General features: G+C 42.9%; 1 protein-coding gene across 1 annotated transcript in view; it reads left to right on the plus strand.

The window, feature by feature from the left end:
• Nucleotides 1-11,359, plus strand: part of RYR3 (ryanodine receptor 3) — a 331,058-nt gene that overhangs the window by 105,376 nt on the left and 214,323 nt on the right. The window contains exons 15-18 of the mRNA XM_015595855.2: nucleotides 728-823; nucleotides 2,259-2,377; nucleotides 7,686-7,819; nucleotides 9,555-9,796. Coding sequence (XP_015451341.1) covers nucleotides 728-823; nucleotides 2,259-2,377; nucleotides 7,686-7,819; nucleotides 9,555-9,796 — 591 coding nt within the window. The remainder of the gene's footprint in view (nucleotides 1-727; nucleotides 824-2,258; nucleotides 2,378-7,685; nucleotides 7,820-9,554; nucleotides 9,797-11,359) is intronic.

Here is an 11,359-nt window from a genome sequence, read left to right on the forward strand (position 1 = left end):
CAGTGGTTCTCAAACCTGAGCAGGCATCAGAATTAGCTGGAGGACTGGTTAAAACACAGATGCCTGGCCCCATCTCCAGAGTTTCTGATTCAGTAGATCTGGCATAAGGCCAGAGAATTTGCATTTCTAACAAATTGTCAGGTGACAGTGACATTCTGGTCCAAGGGACCACACTTTGGGAAACCCTGTCATATACTGATGTATTTGAGGTATTTGAGAATTTCATGTTTGTTTATTACTTACCTACCTATTAGTTTAACCAACCTTTCCAGCTGTGTTCATTTGGCTGCCTTCCTTTGACATTTAAAAAATAACAGATTTCCAGTTAGGTTTAAGAAAACATTGCAAGGAATTAAGTTCTTAAGCCAATAACCAAGCAGATGTTATTTTGTGGCTTATCACTGTTTGAAGTAATTTTATTAATTTGTGTGTTTATTGTCTCTTTCACTTCCTTCATGAATGCAGGGTCTGTGCTGCTGAGTTCCCACTGCTCAATTCCCAGCAACTAGACAGGTGCCTGGTTCTCTGGCAATATTGGAGTGAATGCTAGATTTCTAGTCTTCTAAACAGAAAAGCAGGATTGTATCAAAGGGCTCGGGAGGGGAAGAGTTGTCATTCATTTCCTTTTAGTTGCCAAGTAGGTGAAGTATGTCTAATAGCTTCCCAAGTTCTTATGCCCATCATGGCATCCTTAGACCTTCATGATCAAATGTTTCCTTATTTGCAGCCGCCCTCATTCGTGGAAACAGAAACAATTGTGCTCAATTCTCCAATAACCTTGATTGGCTAATCAGCAAATTGGACAGACTGGAATCTTCCTCAGGTAAGAATCGACAGGAAACCACTGGAGAAGATGGACTTCAACAATGTTGAATCTTTGAACAATTCTTTTCTCCCTTGATTGCAGATAATCTTCAAATAATTACTTCAACAGCAACAAAAAGCGCTAAAGCTTCCTGACAACTCTATAACTTCATTTAACAGCTCTAACTAGGCTTCAACAGTCTCTCCTTTTCTGTTTCATTTTTCACTCCATGCTTTCATCTTCATCCCCTGGGTCCTTTCATTGTCCCTGTTCAGGGTCCTGGTCTCCTTCTGACTGCTACTTGGACTTTCACTGGGTTTCATAACCCTCTCTGGATGTGGTCCTCCTAACAGTTTGGCTTAAAAGCAGGACCGAAGGATGACTGTGGAATAAGAGGAGATGATGATCCTCCCACCCCGTGAGTCACCCTTGACATCATATCTAGAGCCCTTCATGACTCACAGAGAGTTAGAGCCAAGACAGTAGTCATAGTTGATGAGTGACCAAGTGACCACACTATGAGGCTCAGCGGTTGGCTTCCTTCGGAGTGAACATGACAGGTGTGGGTCCCGCTCTGGGAAGCTGAAAGGTTTTGATGCTTTTTTCATTGTCTGGAGGTTGGTAGGAGCTTGGACAAAACAGACCAAGGGGCAAGCCCCTCCCCCAGGATCTTCTACCTATACATATGCCTTCCTAGCCCTGTTTTCTACAGCACCTCCTCCCATGAGCCAGACTGCATTTCAGGGAAATTTTTGAAAACCTTGAAAAAACAGAAGTAAGAGGAATTATCTCAATAAAACCAATGAACGTGTTGGCCAACTATTTTCCTTGCATTTTCATCACGTGTTTCCCTTATGGATACCAGGCTGCAGGGCCAGCAGTTTGGTTTTCTTAAGCCTTCACTTGATACAGAAAACCATGCAGTGTGCCTGGAAAGGGGGGAAAAGCTGAATAGTTTTTATTTAGTGAGCTTACAATTTGAGACTCCAGGACATCTAAAATAAAAGTAAATTCTGGAATGATTCCTAGATATACTCTTATTTGAGGAACATTCCAAATATTGTTGAAACTACCTGAATGACCTTTAGAAGGGATAGTAAACTGGGTATCTGCTTTTCTGTTTTAAAGTATTGCCTGGTTTGATTCAATTAAGAATTCCATTTTACAGCCACTTATTGTATTTCGACACAGAAGTACTGTGTTTTTGTCCAGGATGTGGGGAATGGGGTTCGTGCTAAATAAAACTCACCTCTGATTACAGACTGGTTGGCCCGCAAGGCTCCTGAACTTTACCAGAGATGACTGCATCTTTCTTCTGGCTGGAAATATTTAATAGATTCGGAGAAGTGATATTCTGGCCCTCCAGAATGGTCTTTTCATTCTCGACTTTTTAAATTATGGTCAGTTTGGCAGGTTACTTAATGTCCAAATGATTTCTGTGGCATCCATGTAGGTATCTTGGAAGTTTTGCACTGCATCCTGATTGAAAGCCCAGAAGCCTTAAATCTGATAGCAGAGGGCCACATCAGGTCCATCATCTCCCTGTTGGATAAGCATGGACGGAATCACAAGGTAGGTATGAAAAGAACCTAAACGGTGATTGACTTTACCTGCCTTTTCTTTTCTCTTCCTGCTGCTTAGTAACCATTGTGTGTTTTTGAGATGGCTTTGATTTAAAAAAAACAAACAAACAAACCTTGGGAAACTGAGGTTTTTAAACATGCTTCCTTGCCTAGGAGCACACTACAAGCCAGGTGGTCATTCTAGATCTTGGACAGTCTCCTTTCATTCCCACCAGCTTCTGAAATCTTGCTTATTATCAGTAGCCCACAACACACAGCTGACTGTGTGATACACTTGGCTAGAGTCCATACAGGCCAGCTGAGGGGCTCGCTCCCACCCTAGGGCCCACAAGCTTAGTAATGAAACAGCTAGTACCAAGCTGTATAAGAATCAGAAGAAAATAGTGTAGAAAGAAGATATACAAATATCAGATAAAAATAGTGTGGAAAGTCATGTTATTAAATGAAATTAGTCAAACCAAGTGAAGTAAATGAATCTACATTGAGCCAGCAAGAGGACTGGAACTGTGGGTCTCTCCCTTTGACGGAAAATAGCTGTGTGACTTTGAGCCTCAGTCATTTCATCTGTAAAATGGAGATACTTCACTTACTAAGGTGGTCTGTTATATCAATTTTTTGTGGTGTCTTAAAGCTCTAACATCTCTATTTTTACAGAATTATATTTCTAAAGACACATTGCTCTTTGGAGAAAGTCTATTAAAATATGTTTTATCCTGACCCTTTAACATCTGCCCCTCACACGGGAAGGTTGCTGCACTGACTAATTAGGCAGACACTCTAAGGCTGAGGGGGAGTGCATTTCAAGAGCAGATGGCGTGATTGGACATGAGGGACAGCATCTGGGCTCCTGAAGAGTGAGGAGAACTCAGCCTGATCACTGGCCCTCTCTGCTTGCCATCATTTAAGACACGTCTTGGAGGGTCCAGGAGAACGAGCCTCTGCAGCATTGCTCACATGATATGTGTCATTCTAAAAAGCCAAAAAGCCATGGTCCTTAGCATCTGTGAAATTACTTGGCAAAGAATAGAAAGAAATATGTAGGGTCTGTAATTGCTTTCCCAAAGGTAGTAAATCAAAAGCAGGCATGAGGCTCTAGCTTTGGTCCAGCTTCTGGATGTTCCAACATGTTTCTTCCCATCTGCAAAGTGTAATGAGAATAATTGATAAGTGCCTGAGTAACACGTGGTCTGAATCATGAGCTACGTGCAGATGTCAGGGAGAAAGCTGCTCCTGTGTCATTGTCCTAGGGCTTCTTTATGATTACGCCGTGCAGTGCACTTAATAAATAACCAGCTTTGTTACGGCATCTTTTAGCCAAAAGCCACAAAGAATTTAATGGATGTCACGTGACAGCAAGTTGATTACTATTCTGCCTATGCCACAGTTGAGAAAACTGAGGCCTAATAAGCTGAAGTACTTTGCTAGGAATCAATACCTGGCCTGACATGTCACCCGAGTGCACCAGCAGAGGTCTTTAATCTTCAGGAACCAAGACACCGTTTGAGAAATTCTGGCATTGTTGTCGAAGTGCCAGGCAGTGTGGGCTCGGTACACAACGTCTCTTCAAGGACGTCCCTTTTCGTCTTTTGATAGATTTTTGGATGAAGGCTGACTTGCCATGAATTCAAAGAAAACCCCAGTCTCAGATAGTCAGCGGGGTATCTGTGATAGCTGTCCAAAGGGTGTGCTGAGTGCAGGCCAGACTTCCATTGCAACACTGTCTTTGCCTGGAAAATGCCAAGGGGATGGTTTCCTATCCAGGCTGCTCTGTTCTCTCCATCTCTAGTGTTTTAGGTGTCTCTGACCTATTCACATAGTTTTCCATGAAGACAGTGACTAAAATATATGCAGAAATTTAGAGCTGCAAGTCACCTCCCAAATCCTCCAGTGACAGCAGCGGTAATAATGAGGATGATGATAGCTAACATTTATTTTCCATTGGACAAATGCTAGGTACTGTCCTCAGTGTTCACGTGCATTATTTTTAGTCCTCATCGTGATGCCATGAAGTGGCATTATTATTATTTCTACTTGACAGAGGCAGAAACAAGGCTGGAACACGGGCTCGGAGATGTAAAGCAACTTGCCAGAGGCCGTGGGGCTAATTAATGACAGAATAGGTCTCCCAACTCCCAGGTTAATATTCCTTCCAGGTTTCTCAAGCCGAAGTCTCTGATGAACATGTTCTTCAGGTCCACATGTTTTGTGAGAATATGTTTCATTTTATGTTCTTGTTTTTATGGTTATCTAAATACAAAACTTTGCAGTGAAGGATTCACAATTAGAAGGCATTTTCTGATGATAAGTTCATGTTTCTAAAACTGGAGTTTGAGGGGCCATGAAGGTTGTCTTCAGGGTCATGACATTTAAAAAAAAAAAAGTTTGTATATCTCATGGGTTTGAGAAATCCCTTTCTGTACCGAGCCCCGCTGCGATCACATGCTTAGAATAGAGTATTTACAGTAGTGGCAATTATTATACCTCTTTTTCCTCTCTGAGAGTTTTCATTTGCCAGCTCTATCCCTGCCACAGAAAGCATTGCCTGCCACTCATCTAAAGTATGATCACATTTGAGGTCAGCAAGGTGGAGAAGAACACAATCTTAGGAGTGAAAAGGGCAGGAGTGGGGTGCACTCCCCACTCCCCATTTTTCTGAATGCACCCTGCTCCTTGATCCCTCAGCTTCTCACTCCCTACTTTTCCAGAACCCATCAGAATTCTATCTTCCCTTCAAAACTTAGTTCAAATGCCACTTCCTCTGCAAAGCTTTTTCTTATTCCAGTTGGACATGGTCTCCTCTCCTCAATCCTTGTATAGCTTGCACTGTTTCTTGGTGGTTCCACTCTGCCTTGTACTATAGTTAATGTTTACACACATATTTCTCCCACAGATTCTATGTTCCTTCACAGCAGGGATCATCGTTGTATTTAATCTCCATAGTGCCAAGCTCATATGTTATACATGCCAGGCATTTAATACACGTTGTTGAAGGTGTAATAAATGAGTTAAAAAAAAAAGAATGAGTGGAGCCAGAAGCCATTCCCATCTCACCTTGAATGGATGGAGGCTCACATATATACATACAGGCCTCGTCTCAGGCCGAGGCCACTTGATGGGAGGGCTTTATTCTGTGTGGTCATTGACACGGATTCCTTCCTTTAGCCATTCCCCCATCCCCTAGGACAGACTTCACAGGCTTCAATGTGCTCAAGAATCTCCTGGGGATTGTATTACAATTAAGTCTCTGATCTGGGAAGCCGGGAGGGTGATGTCTAAGTAATTGTAATTCTGGCAAGCTCCTAGGTGATACCAGGGCTGCTGGATCACACTTAGAGTAAGGAGACTCTGGGTTTTGTAATCCTTCCTTGGATTTCTACATATAGTTGGAAAGAGACAATGCACAGAGGACTATGGCGGGTTTTAGGGGCCAGTATGTCTCTGAAAGCAAAGTACTTACTTTTCAGTGGACAGAACCCAGTCACATAACCTCATATAATGTCCAGGGGGCCTGAGAAATGTAGCCTCTTATGTGCTCAGGATGAGAAGGAAATAGGAGTCTGGTGACCACTCAGCAAGCCACACATTCCAGAGGCTGCTGAAATGTTCCCTCTTCATCAGAAAGTCTAGGTGACCTATAGGTACAGTGCCTGTGAGTCCCCTATGGTAGACTGGCCCGCCCTACATTCCTTTCAGTTATAGTAGAACCCATTTAAGCTTTTTTAGAAAAGGAAGTGTATCCCTATTTCCTATTTTAGCGAAAGATAAGCCTTCTGAAACAGCCTAAACAACCTCAGCCATGATTCTTTATCGCACCATTTATTCATAGGCAAGGCACTACTCTATTAGGCTGTGTGCTTTTCACAGAGCCCTTTTTCTCCCTGCTGGTACTATTGTATGTGGATTAAGCTCTGCTTTCCCTCAGGCAATGACAGCAAGGCTCCTGTGGCTGTCACTCAAGGCAAAACAGACGAAAACATGTGATAGGCCCAATGATGAGTATTTAATTTCCTGGTCATCTATGGCTCTTAGAGTGATAAATTATCTTCTGGATTTTCAGTTCCATGGCCCATACATTTCATGGAGTTTGTAAAACCGCCTTTGGAATTCTTTCTGCTTGTCCCATAAATGTGCTTTGTATTTATCTAAAGTCAGGTGGAAAATTGGTTTGTCAGAATTATGGATACAAATGCCACCAACAACCTGAAGCCATCTAATCTCAGCAAGCACTGAGTCTTCAGTGGCCATTTTGAAAGACTGAAACGCGGCCACCTCTCTCCCTGTCGGTGCAGCCTGCCACAATCCTAGCTGTTACTTATCACTGCTGTCTTCACGGTCCTCCCTTTAGGGAGAGAGGGAGGATCAGTGCCTGCCCCAGCACAGGTTGTTCTGCCACACTAGCAACACAAAATTGGAATGAGGGAGGATGCTGCACAAGGAGACAGGGTGGACAACAGGATGTGACGGAGGCAGCCAGGGACTGTTCCTACTTCCCAGGCAGCTGGGAAGTAAAAAGGAACAGAAACAGCTTGGTGGCTGGTCTCATAGATTCGGGGACCACCTGAATCGATATGCTCTTGCAGGTTTGCCGTCACTCTAGAGGGGAGAAGGAGAGCAGGTGAAATGTTTTCGAATGTTGATTTCTAGGAATATAAGGGTACATTAAATGGGTTTTAATAATATCACAGCGAGAGACCCACAAACAGGAATCTGCCCTGCTGTCACCTCTACCCCACCCACACGAGATTCCCAAGCCTGCTATTTGCAAGGGACCTTAGCCAAATAGGCATCTGAGTGCCCTTCATGAAGAGGGCTGTGCAGGCTGGGTGGGAGCACAGCTTTCAGTTCGTGACCGATGGAGGGGCTTCCAGCCCACACACCTGTTAGTGCACAACTCCGAGAGAGAGTGGTGCCTGGATTTTGTGTCCTGGACGCCTCACCCCACCTTAGTCCTTGCCCTGGCTGGGATATTAACCTAGGCAGTCTGTCTTCAGAGCTCAGACTCTTATCCACTTTAACAGAACAGTATCCACAAGTGACATGCAGTTTGCAAGAAAGGGTCACAGGACTGTGGCAGAGGGGCTGGAAGGAAGCCCAGCCTCATTTCCCCAAGAAGCAGAAGGCTTCACTTATGCCTAGTGATGGAGATGAGGCTTTCTTTACTCTGAACAGGTCTTCCCACCTTTCACCTAGCCCCTACCCTGCATTAGGGCTTTTTCCTTCATGTGTCCTGGCAATCAGGTCGTGCCCACATTGCCCTGCTGGTGACCCTGAAGTTTGGCGGTTGTGCCCTGCTGCAGGTTCTGGATGTGCTGTGCTCCCTCTGTCTCTGCAATGGGGTTGCAGTGAGAGCCAACCAAAATCTGATCTGTGACAACTTGCTTCCCAGGAGAAACCTGCTCCTGCAGACACGGCTGATTAACAATGTGACAAGGTAAAGCCTTCACCGTTATTCCAAAATGGTTATCTTGTATCTAGACAGGGAAGGAAGAGGGCTGATGTGAACTCCAAAGCCACCTACACATCATTTCTATGATAATTCGGTCACATAAGACAAGAACAGACAAATGTGTGTACATTTTTAGGGCCTTGTACTACAACCTTTCAGAGAGATTCTCAACCCTTTCTCCTAGAGTAGCCAAGGGTGGAGGATATGTATCACCTCAGGGCTGAAGAATTTGGCTGTAAGTTTTTATTTTACTATGTTTTATTTTAAACATTAATGCAGATCTTGTACCTTCTTTATAACATACTCATTTTTATTTTGATATACCAACATTTTTTCAAAGAATCTCTTAGAAAATGGATGTCTCATGTGGTTTCTTGTGTCCTCTGGCACTTGGCCATTTACCCCAGGAATATTCCATGAAGGTCAGTGTGGAAAAGGATGGACGTGGGCAGAATCCTAGGCTGCTGGTCCTACGTGAGGCCACATACAAATTGTGTGAACTCATTGTGCCTGGACTAGGCAGGCCTCAGGTTCTTCAGCAACTTTCCACCTAGACTGACTTCCTAATCTACAGTGTGAGAGAAGACCCTCCTCTCTGAAGTGTAAAACAAGCCAGCAGACCTGAGCCATTTATACATTTTTTTTCTTCTTGGTACCAGCCTGGTTTTTCCCTGCCCACCCAAAGTGGGATATCACCCCAGCCCAGAAGAGTAGACCTCACAGAAAAACTCCAAGTGTTTTGCCTCAAGCCCTAAATCATTTTGCTGGATACATTGAAACCTGTAGCCCTTGACAAGGTTGCCTAAGAGTGACTTCTTCCCCCATCCTCTTTCCTGTCATCTGGGTTGAATTATATTTTTGTCAACTATTTTGAAGTATGATTGACCAACCATATGGTAAGATGTTTAAAGTGTATAATGTGATGATTTGACACACATACATATTGTGAAAGAATTCTTCCCAGAGTTAATTATCACATTCATCGCCCCACATATTTATCTTTTTTGTGAGAACACGTAAGTTCTACTCTCACAGCAATTTCAATTATGCAGAACAGTGTTATCAACTACAGCCACCATGTTTTGCCTTAGATCCTCAGAACTTACTCATGACTGAAAGTTTGTACCCTTTTGCCAGCCTCTCCCTATTTCCTACGATGTTCCCCTCCCAGCCCCTGACAACCACTTACTTTTCTACTGTTTCTACGAGTTGAACTTTTTTTTTTTTTTAAATTTCACACGTAAGTGATACCATGCAGTATTTGTCTTCTCTGGCCAGCTTATTTGTAATGTGACTTCTTAATGCTTTCAAGAGGCTGTTGTTATTAATAATACTTGGATGACAAGCTGCGGGGGGTAGTTAAACCTATTTACCAGAAAATGGAACTCAAGTAAGTCATTTCTTTCACTTACAGTAAAAAACAAGGGTATGTATATAGTCATACAACTCTGTATGACATTTTTAACATCTTTACCTATGACTGGCACTCAGTAAATGTTGGTTGTCTTGAATGGAACATTTAAAGAGAGAGAGAGATCCTTTTATTTTTTAATAGAATTAGTGTTGTCTTAACACCTCCCACAAAGAACTTTAAAACAATACAAAAGACACAAAATTGCTCTTGGGTTTAATTGGGCCAATGCCTCTCGTGGTCTGGTTCAGTTTGCTTCTTCAGTTTTTATGAGTCAGTAAATGCCCCCTGTGTCATGTTTCATTTCAGTATTCGACCAAATATCTTGCTGGGGGTCGCTGAGGGCTCAGCCCAGTACAAGAAGTGGTACTTCGAGCTCATTATCGACCAAGTGGACCCCTTCCTAACAGCAGAGCCCACACACTTGCGGGTGGGCTGGGCCTCTTCCTCAGGCTATGCTCCGTACCCCGGAGGCGGAGAAGGATGGGGAGGCAACGGCGTTGGCGATGACCTGTACTCCTATGGCTTTGATGGACTTCACCTTTGGTCAGGTGAGTACTTTCCCAGTGCTTAGGCCCCTTTTCTCTTACTGGAGATGACTGAGGTTTAGATTATCGGAGCCGTAATGATCACATCTGTTTAAATGCCATAGACTCAAGAGTCTCAACTAAATAGATGCTTAGGTGGGAAGAGCATCAGATCCGAAATGAGACTGTCTCGATTCTAAACCATGACTCTGGCACTACCAGCTGCATGGTCTAGGACAGATCACTTTTCTCAAGCTCAGTGTTTGTATCCTTACGATCCTAATTGCATAAGATCTTAGGGTTCTAGTTCAAACAGAGAAGAAGACAGCATTTATTTACTTGGCAGTGAGCTATATGCCTTTTGTACGTTTTTTTCCTCTCATTTTATCCTTACAGTGACCCCTTTAGATAATATTGAACCCCATGTTACAGTTGTGGAAACTGAGGCACAAAAATATTTAAGTAATCATAGCCACACCAGGCAGGATCCAGATCTGAGTACACATTCATCATCTTGTCAGAGTAACGTGTTGCTTCACGATACAATTTATAAAAGGTCTGGATCACTATCTGACGTATAGTAGTTGCTAAACTTTTTAAAAAATCCAAAGCTCTTTTTTTTTTTTTAAGATGAACATTAATGTTTGCCCCAAACATGTCCACGGCCCGTGCCTGTGAAGGGAATGGGTTGGCTTTTGCCTGGGCTTCTGTAAGAACACTCATGCTTTTTCCCTAGAACAAGAACTCTACCTCTGCTGTCTGCTGTCCACAACATGTCTAATCTATATCTTTTGCAAAACTGCAATTGGAGACATCGTTTCCCTTATAGAAATCCCTTACATAAGCATTATGCTACATGCCTCTTATATAAGGAACTGTGACATACATCCTACCTTAAATCCAGTACAAGGGAAAAAGTTGTCTCTCAAAGACAAACCTGGACATTTTATTTTGTAACTGGGAATCCATCACGTTTTCCTTCTTCCCTTAGCTTTTAGGCTAAAACCATTAGCTCAGGTCCTGATAACATGCTTCTTGCAGTTTGTCTTTATTTTCAATTGGTCGATATGGTTGTGTGTGGGTATGCTCTTATGCATTCATTTTAAACATTTTTGGAACTTTTAGGAATAGTATAAACTTACTTATTTATATACTTATTTGTCCTGGGTCATTTGTGGGAAGAAAGAGAAAGTCTCTGTCTATGTTTTGTGTGTCCAAGGGACAGTGTGATACGAACAAAAGTGGATGCCAAACAGGGTGATGGGTTAGAGTAAGTGAAAGTCTTGTCCTGTTGTTTTCTTGTCCTCCCGATTTAACCTTCCCTAGTTCTGTCTTCATGGAGGATGGGGGTGGATCCTCCCTTCTTGGTTCTCAGAGCACCATCATGGAGCCACTAAGTCTGTGGCTGTACATTAGTAGCCTTTAGCTTAAGTAATCATCATATTTCATAAGATTCTCAGAAAGATGTCTCTGAGGAAGCGATTTGAAAAGAAAGAGTTATTGCACTTTTACACATCCACAGCTGAGTTCGGTAGGATGGAATCTGCGAAGGGATGACCGAATTGATTTGAGAAAATTATTACCCCA

Source organism: Pteropus alecto, unplaced genomic scaffold (genome assembly GCF_000325575.1).
Source record: "Pteropus alecto unplaced genomic scaffold, ASM32557v1 scaffold86, whole genome shotgun sequence".
In the NCBI taxonomy this organism is placed as follows: Eukaryota; Metazoa; Chordata; class Mammalia; order Chiroptera; family Pteropodidae; genus Pteropus; species Pteropus alecto.